Consider the following 13,179-nt stretch of genomic DNA (forward strand, 5'->3'; position numbering starts at 1 on the left):
CATCAAGTCTTAAAATCTGCATAACTTCAGCCATAGCATGTAAGTGGTATGTTGAGGAATTAATCTTATTTCAAAGTGGCTAGCAAAGAGAGGCTTGCTTTGGCTTTTTTTGGCTTTTTTTTTTTTTTTTTGGCTGCTAAGAATACAAGAGCTCAGTTCTGAAGGTGTAATGACATGGGCAGTATTAACAGATGACAGTCTGGGGAAAGCAGCAGCAATCCCTCTTGTCAACATACACTGTGATATTTTCCAAGCACGGTTCAAAGACTGGGTCAATGGTTTCTCTTGTACCCCATTTTTCATGGCCATACCTAGGATGAATCCCTTCCACAAGAGCAAAGGAAAGGGGCTCTGACACTGAGCTGATAGTCAAAACCAGGTTGATCTGATATAGGTAGACCCTCAAAGACCTGTCAACCAAAATCACAATACGACCAGCGAACAAGACGTGAATGTACTCTTCCATTTCTACCTTCTCACATGACCACCTCGATGGACAGAGAACATCTAGCCTTCCCCTGGCCAACCCCTTGAGTTCCTCTGAGGCAAGGACTGGGTACATGTTGTTTATTCCAAGAAGTTCTGGAAGGGAGGAAGTGATCCAGGGAAAGGAACAAAGGCAATGAAGGTGTATAAGGGGCAGATTACCACTGTGGACGAGCACACCTCAGTAGTGCTGAGGACCATTTAAGAGACTGCAGAACTCACCTCTGAACTGTTGCTATGAGCTGTGGGGCAGCTGGGCACCTACTCCCACCCCTCAGCGGCTGAGGTTTGCTCCTGGGGTGCTAACGCCCACACTTCTGGACTGTGCCTCCAGCAGATCACGCATGTTCCCATGGCCAGAGACATGTAGGAAGCCGCTAGTGTGTTCAGCATGTCTATGTGACCTCAGAGGCAGCCCACGGGATAGGGATGGAGCACCAACGTCAAGTGTGAAGCGCCATCTTGACCCCGAGACTCTGGCTTTGTGTCTGTCTCCTGAGAGACAGAGATTCCCTGAGTACCCTTGGGAGGCAGAGAATGAGTCAGGTACACAAAAGACTCCTGACCACACCTGCCAAGGGTGGGGTGTGGGGCTCGAAAGGCATTGACCCTCCCCAGCGTGAGCCTCCTCACTGGCAACAGAGGGGCTGGGCGGGGTCGTTTCTGAGGATGGAATAAATAACCACAAAACTGTGCCAAGGCTCGGGGCTGGTGGGTGGCCATCGTCATCTCCCTGCATCAAACACCGTGCTCATGATTTCTGCTACCACCGCGCACCACCTGTATTTTTAGTCACTCCATTATTTTTCTTCAAATTGATTCATTTTTACTTATACGCATTCAAAAAGGAACTTTTCGATGTCACCTGCTATGGAGAAGAGGTAATCATAAAAATAAATCCACAGCTGTGAGAAAATCGTTCCTCCACGCACCACCGAAAATCCCCCCCCACTCCACCAGGGCCATGAATCCCACACTCTGGGGAAATGAAGCTGACATCCCTCATATAAAGTGCTCTGCAAGAATAATGGTGACAGGCAAGTCACAGACTCTGCGCGTCACGCCATTCTTACTGTGCGCTTCGACAGACATCCACTCCTTGATGGGGGCACTGTTACTGCTCTTACTTCAGCAACGGAAGCAGCCAAGGCTCAGAGAGATGAGGCAATTCACCCAAAGTCTCGCAGATACTCGACAGCGGCATGAAGGGTCCTGTTATCAGGCTGCCCTCCCTTTTTGGGCTGGACACTCGCTTGTGAGCAGAAGTGTCCTTCCCTGCCGTGCTGATGGCCTGCGCTGGCCCTGGCCCGAGCTGCTGGTAACATCTTCCCCCAGAACTTCTGTAACGTTCTGATGGGACGGATACTCCAATGACCCACGCTGTCTGTCCCAATACACACCAAAGGGAGGCCTTTCCCTTACCTGGCATTTTCTCTGATACCTTATTTTTCTACCCAAGAATAGGTATTGCTTTTGTAATAAGAGAACAACAACAGAAGGCTGGAGCTTGTTTTTAAACCCAGTGTTATTTTCCAGCAAAGCTAAAAAGAGGGTCCATACTCTTTCTCCCTCCTCTCTGAAGAGTGCCCATGATGGGACTGCATGAGTGACAACGTTAGAAGTGAGTCCAGCGAGAGCCCCACTTGCACGGAGGACAAATACTCACAAAGCAAAATGTGGCAGTGTTGGGAGGGGCTGAACTGACACCTAAGTGAGGGGTGTCACCAGCCACCTGTGTCTCTGAAAGCAGTGGTCTGCGGATAAGGTGGCAGCCCCATCTGGCAGTGGGGATCCCCACCCGGAACGAGAATGGGGATGACCTGTAAGTACCAGCAGAACAGCTGGGTGATGTCTGATGCTAGCAACACCCAAATCCCAGCTCAGCCTTTAACAGGGTTGGGGCCTTCACAGTCCAACACAATCCAAGACCAATCAACAAGCCTGTGCACTGAGGGTTCTCCTAAGCTCTCACCCCGAACCTTTGTGTTTCTATCTGGGGTGTTCACACGTGGCTGGCCTGTGTGACAATCCCAGTTCCTGTTAGTTGACCTTGGTAATTATTGGCAGTACCTCCCTTCTTCACACAGTGTCCTGGTTCGGGCGATACATCGTTTGCTCACACAAACAAGGGCACAGAAGCATCACGTGGTTGGTAACACAGACAAAGCAAAATTCAGCTTCCCTGGGTTATGGCTCTAACTTTCCTACTGGTAGCAGACTAATCCGAGACAGCAGAGGCTGGACAAAGCTAGCAACTGGTAAACACCCTGAGCCAACCCCGACTGTCTGTAGTGGATGCCTGGAGCTCCACGTGGAGAATCCTAAGGCCACATCTAGGCACAGCAGGGAAAGGTGCTGTGTTTGCTCGGTAATTCTGAAGAGGAATTATGGGTGTGGAAGGGAGGGAGAGGGGAAAAGGAACCACACACCCTAAATAAGCAAAATTTCAATGAAACAATCTCTCTGGGTCTTTCTGCTTGAACATTTGAGCTCTGAAGTGACAGCTATTTGCCATCCCTGGTTTCGTCCAACCTCTAAGATCCCAAATTATTCCATCTGGGAGTCGAAGTCCCCTGGCTGAAGCAGAAACTCCAATCAGTTAGGATGATGATGAGCTTCTGAAGAAGGACATTCCCTGCAAAGGACAACCCCCCAGGACTCTCCAGGAGGGTCTCCAGCCAGAAGGTAAGAATCCCAGATGCCCCCCCACAGGGCTACTCTCCAGGCTCCAAGAAGGGAGAGCTTAAAGAGAAACGGAAATTTCTTCCTCTGTTCTCTGAGAATTCTCCTGCACAAGAGCAATCTTGAAACTTTCAGCTAGCAGAGTGGAGATATCCTTGCTCCCAGTAACCACTGCCTAAAGCAAATTTCCTAAGTTTGGTGGGTTTGACACCAATACAGCTGAATGGCACAACGGCAGCCAGTCACCAGAATGCGGCCATGTTTGAAGAGCCTAGCACAACCCATGAAGCTTAACAGTCTAGGGTTCTCTCGCGAGACCTCCTGTGTTGTGGGAGAGGACAGGGTGTCTCGGGTGCGTGAGTTCACACAAAGATGTAGTTGAAAATTAGGAATCAAGAAAGAGAATGACAGAAAAAGAAATCGGTGAATCCTAAAAGGACACAGAGAGGAGGTGTGTGCCAGTCATTTCAGCCACTAAGTTCCATTCTCCAACTCAAGTCCGGACTCAAACTCAAGTCCGTGCTCAGCTCACCTTGTTAAGCCGTTCCAGCATTTCTTTTAGGAGCAGTTGACACTCACATTCGTTTTCATACCTGCAAATGGGACACATAAGCAAACGTTGGACAGCTTCCGTGATTCCACACGTGATGATCACACAATCAGCGTCAAGTTTCATCTGAGATGAGTACTATGCTATCTCTTTAAGGAGAGGTCCCTAAGGTTAAAATAATAGCTAATGCACTGCAGAGCCCGTGGCTCCCCAACCTCTTCCACAGCCTGGCCCATGTGCAGAGGGCTGCGGTGGCCACCACACACGGGGTGACTGGGAACGGTGAACGTGACAGGAGTCCCCCAGCCTGGAGGCCCTTCCCCCAACCCAGGCAGCTCAAGGAACTGTATCTTCACACACCCGTAACCCAAGCACAGCAGTGGCACAGAGGCTTCTCCGCATGACCTACAACAAACACACTTAACCTGACCTCGTTTGGGTTGGCTAAACGGTTGTATTTACCTGCATGTGTCAGTTTTTCTGGATTATGCCATATAATCCTAACAAAACCCTGGAAGAGAGCAGTTATCATTGTTTTCCACGTGAAAGATGGAAAATGGCCCTTGACCTCCAGCAGCTGCTCCAAATACTTCTTCCTCACCTCTGTGTCCTCACCCCTACACACCAAAGCCCTGCTCTGGGCCAGTGGGCAGGGCGGGCTGGACAGGCCAGTGTCTGTGCCCCTGGGGCAGTCCTCAACCTCTGACAGAAGCTGAGTGGGTGCATAAATACCGTAGTTCCTTTGCCCTCAGCTAGGCCAGCTGAAGGGTTTCTCCACCTGGCAGGTTAGCTCCAGGAGCCCATGATGTTAACCTGTTGGATAATGCACTCGGTGTTTTCTGCCTTCCCCTCCTGCCTCTCGTCCTCACTCCCCAAACTTTCTTCTTCTTTTTTTATTTTTTAAATATTTTATTTATTTATTTGACAGAGAGAGAGATCACAAGTAGACAGAGAGGCAGGCAGAGAGAGAGAGAGAGAGGGAAGCAGGCTCCCTGCTGAGCACAGAGCCCGATGTGGGACTCGATCCCAGGACCCTGAGATCATGACCTGAGCCGAAGGCAGCAGCTTAACCCACTGAGCCACCCAGGCGCCCCCAAACTTTCTTCTTGAGGTCAACTTCCAAATAAGCTACTAGCCCTCAAACCCTTTGATCAGGCTCCACTCCTGGAAGACTCCAAACTAAAAGAAAGGTGGAGTCAGGACTCACACTAGAATCTGACACCAAAAACTGCGCCCCTGGTAGCCACACCATGCTGCCTAAGTAGAGCAGAGAGATTCCCCCCTGATTTAAACATAAGCAAAATTGATAAAGCAATTGATACTAGGAATGTGTGTAGCTTTCCTCCTAGTCATCTTCTTCCCTGGACTTGTAGAAAATGATAGGGATCAAGGAGGCAGAGAAACCCCAGAAATCATTCTATTCAGAGAGTTTCCCTCTAGGGGGAGTTTTATCCCCTTAAGAAAAACAGAAGGCTTGGGGCGCCTGGGTGGCTCAGTGGGTTAAAGCCTCTGCCATTGGCTCAGGTCATGATCCCAAGGTCCTGGGATCAAACCCCATAAAGGGCTCTCTGCTCAGCAGGGAGCCTGCTTCCTCCTCTCTCTCTGCCTGCCTCTCTGCTGACTTGTGCTCTCTGTCTGTCAAATAAATAAATAAAATATTAAAAAAAAAAAAAAAAAGAAAGAAAGAAAGACAGAAGGCCCTTTCCCAAATGACTCCCCCCTTCTTCCCCGTAAGCAGTCCCCAATATCCATCCCGGCCTTCTTCCAGGAGTCACAGCCCTTGATGTTTGGTGGGCACAGGGTTGCCTAAAGAGAAAACTACATTTCCCAGCCTCCCTTGCAGCTGGGTGTGGCCATGTGACTAAGTCTTCACCAGTAGGATGTAAGCATAAATCGGCTGGCAGTCTCCAAATATCTTTGATAGGAGATGATGTAGGTGTCCTTCTGTATCCTTTCCTCCATCCTGCACCTGAAACAAATGCTACTTCCCTGAAGCACAGGGAGAGGCTTCTGAGCCTCAAATACTACAGAGTGGCATGCTGAGTTATAAAGCCAGACCTGACACCAGAAAGAATCCATCCTGGACAAGCCGATGTCACTTTGGAGTTTACGCCCTTTGTGGTTGAAACTAATCCTAATTAGCACTCTGCCCAACCCACAGAGCCTAGCTTTCAGAACCCTTGCACACCCCTGCCATGGGCTCAAATCAATTTCTGAAAGTGGTGATGGGAACCCCTGCTGCTGTGTCTGCAGAACGAGAGAATCCTGACTTCAGGGAAGAACAGTAGGAATATGTGCACTGTGCACACTCCAGCTCTAAAGCCACCGAAGACGGTCAGCTGTACCAGGAGGCAAAGCGCACAGCTTTGCCGTACAGCTTCACACTTCCTACTGTCGCACTCAGCAGTTTCTTTTGTGTGTGGCTCTAAAGGAGCCAGAAATTATTTTTTAATGGCTAATTAGATTTGAGAATAAACTGTTAACAAAATCCAAATTTTCCCATTCTGCTTTCCTCCTAGAAACATCTAAAAATTTCTGTAGCTTAAAAACATGTTGGATAAATGCAATAACATGTTATCGTGGGTAATTTTCATGCTGTAAAGTCTAGATATTAAAAACAAGTGATTTTATTATAAAGACTTCATGATAAACTCATATATATATTCACACAAGTGCATATATATGAATGCATAAAGTGAAAAAAAACACTTTGCCTTCAATTATCTAATTGTTTTTTAGCAATTTGGATAATTGACTGTAGGCATCAATGTATTTTGGTAGTTCTGTTTTTTTTGTTTGTTTGTTTTGTTTTGTTTTGTTTTTTAAAGATTTTATTTATCTATTTGACAGAGAAAGATCACAAGTAGGCAGAGAGAGAGAGAGAGGGAAGCAGGCTCCCCGCTGAGTGGAGAGCCCGATGCGGGACTCGATCCCAGGACCCTGAGATCATGACCTGAGCCAAAGGCAGCGGCTCAACCCACTGAGCCACCCCAGGTGCCCCAGTTCTGTTTGTTTTTATTTCATTCTTGTTTTCTTTAGTCTTTGTCTGATGTGCTGGAAACCTGATTTTGAAATTATTCAACTATCCAAGTAGAGAATGGGCTTACCAAGACTGCATACACCTTCCCACTTCTGCATTATTTTCACCCGGCTTTGGCTAGCCATCAGCTCACCTCTGGGATGTAAAACCACACTTGGGGTGTGTGTACCCATTCCTGTGAGTGGATATGATTTTTATAATCATTTTCAAATCCCAATACCTCAGTCAGAATATCAAAGTATTTCCAAGGGGACAATGGAAGGGAATAAATTAATGAGAATTATTAAATCAATCACAGAGCCAGAAGGGACAGCTCCATGATGGACATCTAACTCAGAACCAAGTGAAATCAGGAAAAGACCAGGAAAATTCAAATGGCCATTCCTTCAATGAGGGGCTCAAGGGAGTCATGACCATCCAGCCAAATCACAGCAGACGGAGGCCTCATGATTAGGTAAAGACCATTTGGGGATCCAGGGTTTCCTGCTGGCCCATGGAGCTGCCCTGGGTGTGTGAACCAGTGTACGCTTCCCTTTGCTATAGAAAATACGCATTTCATTTGAATGAGAACCTATCTTGGGTCTCGCTCTCCAGGAATCCAAGAATGGATCCTCTCCAAGACACAGTGTTCTAGAAAGTAGAAGGTGAGAAAACCCAGATTTAAGTCCGGCCACCCACTGGCCCTCCCGAAGCCTTAATTTTCCCATCAGGGGCTCTAACAGGTGGATTTCCAGATCCCTTCGTCCAGCTCCAAATCTGTTTCTATGGATCAAACCCGAAAACAGGACTGATAGGAATGAAATCAGCAAGGGCCACCTGGGTAGCTCAGTCAGTTAGGCATCTGCCCTCAGCTCAGGTCATGATCCCAGGGTCCTGGGATGCAGTCCTGCATCGGGTACCCTACTCAGCAGGAAGCCTGCTTCTCCCTCTCCCTCTGCCCCTGCCCTTGCCCCTTCCTCTCCCCCTCCGCTCGTGCTCTCTCTCTCTCTCTCAAATAAATAAATCTTGGAAAGAAAAGGAATGAAATCAATGAGCATGATCTGATAAACATGCTCAGTACACTTTGTTGAATAACCGACCCACCATTCAGCTTAAGAATGTGGGACTCATGGGGCGCCTGGGTGGCTCAGTGGGTTAAGCCTCTGCCTTTGGCTCAGGTCATGATCTCAGAGTCCTGGGATCGGGCCCCGCATGGGGCTCTCTGCTTGGCAAGAAGCCTGCTTCTCTCTCCGCCTCTGCCTGCTTGTGCGCTCGTGCGCATGCTCGCTCTCTCTCTCTCTTTCTCTCTCTCTCTGACAAATAAATAAAATCTTAAAAAAAAAAAGAATGTGGGACTCAGACATACAGCACGTTTGGAAAAGACCCTCCGGGTACCCTAGACCAGGAGTCCCCAAACCTGAGTTTTCACTGAAATTACCAGTGAGCTCATAAAACTTAACATTTCTGGCCTCTCCTGGGGTCCAGGATTGGGCCTGGACATTTGTATTTTTAAATCAATTTAACTTTTTAAGTTAAAATAACTTCTAAATGAATAAATCTCTTCTATGGTTAGATGCATTTTTTTAATTACATTAAAAAAAAAACCAAACAAAAAACTGTTCCATTAAAAGTCTCCTCTGCTCCCCTGCCCCAGTTCCCACTTCCTGGTCCTCCCCATGAAACCAGTCTCACTAGGTTTTTGCACGCGTCTGCTTGTGTTCTCTTTTTCCTTATGCAACAAAAAAGTATACTCTTCTCCCTCTTCTTTTTAAAGCAAATGACAGTAACGCACTATTCCCTTGTTTTACAACTGCATGGCATTCCATTGCATAAATGAAGCACAGTTTGATAACCTATCTACCTACAAATAGGCATTTAGGTTCATTCCACACTTTTGCTATCTCAGATCACACTTCAATGAGGGCATGCCATTTTACACCTGCTGGAGCATCTAAGAATGAATTCCTTGAAGTGCCCCTGCAGAATAAAAGAGCACCTGCATTTATAACCTGGGAGGATGGTGGCAAAATGCTGGCAAATTGCATCCTTTCTTCTTTTTAACAATTCCTCCGGTGATCTTATCATCTTACTCAGTCTGCTCTGGACCAAGGCTTCTGAAACTTCAAGCTTAACTCCATCTCTAACCATCTCCTGGGTGATGGCAATGTTGCCAGTCCACCGACCACACTTCAAGTAGCAAGATTCCGGAGGACATACACGTTGAAATAATGTCCAGGTATCAGCTATGATGCAGTAAAGATGATTAAGACTTCACACGCCCAGGACCCGAATTCCATCCCGGTGCAGCGATGCACTAGCTAAGTGACCTTGCCCCAAATTTTGACACTGTCTAAGCCTTTGTTTCCTCACCTGCAAAACAAATGCAGTACCCTCTATTCCAGGATAAGGCTGTGAGGATCAAAAAACATGGATACATCTCAAAAACACTGTGCTGAGCAAAAGGATCCTGACATATTACCCCATCTGTAAGATTCCACTTTTGTGAAATTCCAGAACACGCGAAATTAATCTATGGTGACAGTAATCAGAACACTGGGTGTCTCCGGGTTTTTTGTGGTGGAGGGGTGCAAGGTGACTGGGAAAGGACAGAAGGGAACTTTCTGGGGCGGTGGAAATACCCTGCTTGTTTGGATAGCTACATGGCTACATTGTCAAAACGTATTGAACTATGCACTTAACTCCTGTGTATTTTTTAGAAAAGATTTTAGTTTTATGTAATCTCTACGCCCAAGGCGGGGCCCGCACTTACAACCCCGAGATCAAGAGTGGCACGCTCTACCAATTGAGCCAGCCAAGCGCCCCCCCAAACTGTGCATTTTATTGCATATAAATTTGACCTAAATTTTAAAGCGTATTACAAGTAAATGATACCACTTCGTGCAAACCGCGAAGTGCCAAACTGCGAAGGGAAGGGGTCCTAGGTAAGGGAGAGGCACCGCGCCCGCGCCCTCTGCGGGGACAAAGCTCTGGGTCGCAAGGCGTCCACCCACGCCCTGCCTCCGTTTCCATCCACTCCACCTCCACCCCTATCCCGCGCCTCCCGAGCGCGCGGCCGCCGCTTACTTGCTGCGGAACTCATCGAGCGCGCGCTGCGCCTCCGCGCCCTGGCGCTCCAGCCGCGTGCGCTCAGCCGCCAGGTCCCGGGTGCGCTGGCGGTTGCCCTCGACGTGGCGGGCCAAGGCGTCCTCCGCGCCGGCTAGCTCGCCCAGGCGCTGGAAGGCGTCCAGCTGCCGCCGGAGAACGGCGTGGCGCTGCTCGAGCGCGCGGGCCCGCTGGACGTGGGCGGCCACGCGCTCGCCGAGCCCCTGCAGCGCCGCCAGCCCCGGGGCTGCCGGCCGGCCCTCCACCAGGCTGTCGGGCTCGGCGGCGCGCGGCGCCTCTTCGGCGCGCTCGTACTGCTCCTTGCGGGTCTGGAAGACGTAGCTGCGCCGGTACATGGCTCCTGTGCAGGCGGGCGCGCGCGAAGCCGGCTCCCGGAGGCCGAGCGCCCAGGCGGCTGGCCGCTAAATAAACATCGGGGGCCGCCCCCGGCACGCTGCTGGGAAGTTCCAGAGCTGATCATGGGTTGAGCTCAATACTGGGCCTAGCCTCTGGAAGAATAAAAGAGCAGCGGGCCTGCTTTTGTCCGCCGGATTAGCGGACCGTATAGCCCTGGGGGTTGGAAGGTTTATTGGGCAATGAGGTTTTTGTTCTGTGATTGTTAAAGCCGGTTGCTTTATGATTGAATGGAGGGTCAAGAGGACAAGAGAGGCATGACTGCTTCCTCTGGGGATTGCGAAGGAAGCCCAAGGGAGCTTGTTAAACTTGGACTGGCTCAAAAACTCAAGGACCTCTCTCTTTGTCTCCTCTCTTTTCTTCAAGGTCTCAACTGCAGACCATTTTAACAATACCATTTTTTCCTGTTTACTTAAGCAGTTCCTTTGCATAATCACAGCATGACATTTAGGAAGCCTCCTTTTGTTAGGGATTCTCAACCACGGATGCAAAATAAATGGCCCATTCCAACAAAACTCTGATGGGTGCTGCAAGCAAGTTCTTACAAACACCTATGTATATTTGTGGGAAAACATTCTTTGTACAATAACTTAAGAAACAGAAGCACAGTTATCATTATGATATTGCCCTAGTTCTTGTAGGTCCTGACATCTTTTCTGGAGTTGGAGGAAAAGTAGAGCCCCATCAGGATATCCACATAATTGATTCTTTGACTAAAGAAAAAATCCTTACAACCTAAAAGATTGAAGAAATTGGCCAACTCCCAATTACAGAATATGAAAGAGGGTTTTTTTTGCTTTGTTTTGTTTTGTTTACCACTGTGTTTCATTTTAGTTTGTATGAGGGAAACAGAAAAGCTAGGCTTTAACAAATTTAAAAGTTGTGGGTGTTGAAAGAAATTAGTAGCATTTGATGTAAATGTTCCTAAGTACAAATATTTTGTCATATCTCCAATTTAAAAATGATTATCAAAACAGCTGTTGTGGGGCGCCTGGGTGGCTCAGTGGGTTAAAGCCTCTGCCTTCAGCTCAGGTCATGATCCCAGGGTCCTGGGGTCGAGCCCCGCATCAGGCTCTCCACTTCTGGGGGCGGGGGCTGCTTCCTCCTCTCTCTCTGCCTTCCTCTCTCTCTGCCTACTTGTGATCTCTGTCTGTCAAATAAATAAATAAAATCTTTAAAAAAAAAAAAAAAAAAACAGCTGTTGTTAAAAATAAGGATTAAAGCCTCTGCCTTCAGCTCAGGTCATGATCCCAGAGTGGCATCAGGCTCTCTGCTCAGCGGGGAGCCTGCTTTCTCCTCTCTCTCTGCCTGCCTCTCTGCCTCCTTGTGATTTCTGTCTGTCAAATAAATAAATAAATCTTTAAAAAAAAAATAAGGATTAGCAGTTCCATATAAATAACAAGTATATAGATTGTACAGAATTATGTAATTATACTAAAAATTAAAGTCATAGTTATCAAAGATCAAAAAATGACACAGATCTTTGATGGGTTTATTTCTCCAAAAAGACTGTAAGATAATGGAATGAATTCAGTCTACAATGAATCCAAGGTAAGGTCCAAAGTTGTGGTAATGGTATGATTGTTGTCATATTTTCTTTTAAAAATAGATTTCAGGGGCGCCTGGGTGGCTCACTGGGTTAAAGCCTCTGCCTTTGGCTTGGGTCATGATCCCAGGGTCCTGGGATAGAGCCCTGCATGGGGCTCTCTGCTCAGCAGGGAGGCTGCTTCCTCCTCTCTCTCTGTCTGCTTCTCTGTCTACTTGTGATCTCCGTCTGTCAAATAAATAAATAAAATCTTTAAAAAAATAGATTTAAAAATAGATTTTATGACCAAATTAAGGAGAGCCACATGAATATTTTTTGTAGATACACATATATCATGCTGATGACATGGTGAATTGGTTTCAGGCTTCCTAGAAAGCAAAACCAAAGCAGAGCAGGGGTTATAGAAGCATTCATTTCCTTTGACATCATGTATCAGTCAGCTATTGCTACAGAACAAACTGATCCCAAAACTAAGTGGCATACAAGAAGAAATATCTAGCAATAGACTCCCAGGTCTGCAAGTCATCAAGATACCTTCTCCTTCAAGCTCTAGGCCTTCTAATCAGGTGGGACAGCTCTGCTGCAAATGCCTCTCACCCTCCTAGAACTAGCAATGACAAAAGGCCAAGAGTGAGCCCCCCCAATCTCATTCCAAGCCTTTGTTTTCATCGTGTCCATTAACAACACCCCATTTGTCAAAGTAAATCCCATGACTACAGCCAAAGTCAAGGGACAGGGAAGAGGCATGGCCCACCCCAAGGCCATGGCAAGGGTATGGATGTGTAAATATCACACAGGAGTGAAGAATTGGGACCAGCAACCCAGTCTCCCACACATAGTAATCCCATTTGAAAAATAGATATTCCAGGAACATAACAAAGGAAAAAATATTATTTCAGTGATCCAATGGAACACACAGAAAATATCGACTCACAAAGCATAGTCTCAGGGAGATAAATATGAGCAAGGTCAAGTTCCTACCTTCAAGGAGCAGGGAGACAAATTCCTGTTCAACTAATTAAGATACAAGGAAATTTGAAGTAAGTTCTAAAACAGAGATCTTACCAAAATGCTGTGGTTGAACCTAAGAATCAGCAGTAACTAGTGTGGGTAGATAGAGAAGCTAGAATTTCAGACAGAGCAGCATAAACAACTGGTGTGAGGTGAGTGGAATGAGCCGTGTGCTCCCTGAGTATAGTGAGCTCGAGCTGCAGAGAGCCTGGCGAGAAGGCTCCCAAAAAGGAAAGTTCTAAGGAAGGGCTAGGCTTCCCATTTGTTGCAGCGGATGGAACATGGGCATCAATCCACTCCTTCACCCATGCCCTACCAAAAATGGCAGCAAAGAATTTATTTTTAGATTAAAACTCCACAAAAATAAGG

At 47.4% G+C, this 13,179-nt stretch overlaps 1 protein-coding gene across 2 annotated transcripts in view; it reads right to left on the bottom strand.

Moving 5' to 3' along the window:
• The window catches only part of BFSP1 (beaded filament structural protein 1), a 44,024-nt gene extending 31,150 nt beyond the window's left edge, over positions 1–12,874 (bottom strand). Inside the window, exons 1-2 of one of the 2 annotated variants that reach the window (XM_044263486.1) lie at positions 12,865–12,874; positions 3,701–3,761 (exon numbers count right to left, since the gene is read on the bottom strand). In XM_044263486.1, coding sequence (XP_044119421.1) covers positions 3,701–3,721 — 21 coding nt within the window. In that variant the 5' untranslated portion in view covers positions 3,722–3,761; positions 12,865–12,874. Of the gene's footprint in view, positions 1–3,700; positions 3,762–9,821; positions 10,196–12,864 lie in introns of those variants that run through there. The other variant, XM_044263485.1, reaches the window with a different exon arrangement.
• Between the last annotated feature and the right edge of the window lie 305 nt (positions 12,875–13,179).

Source organism: Neovison vison, chromosome 8 (assembly GCF_020171115.1).
Source record: "Neovison vison isolate M4711 chromosome 8, ASM_NN_V1, whole genome shotgun sequence".
Classification (NCBI taxonomy): domain Eukaryota; kingdom Metazoa; phylum Chordata; class Mammalia; order Carnivora; family Mustelidae; genus Neogale; species Neogale vison.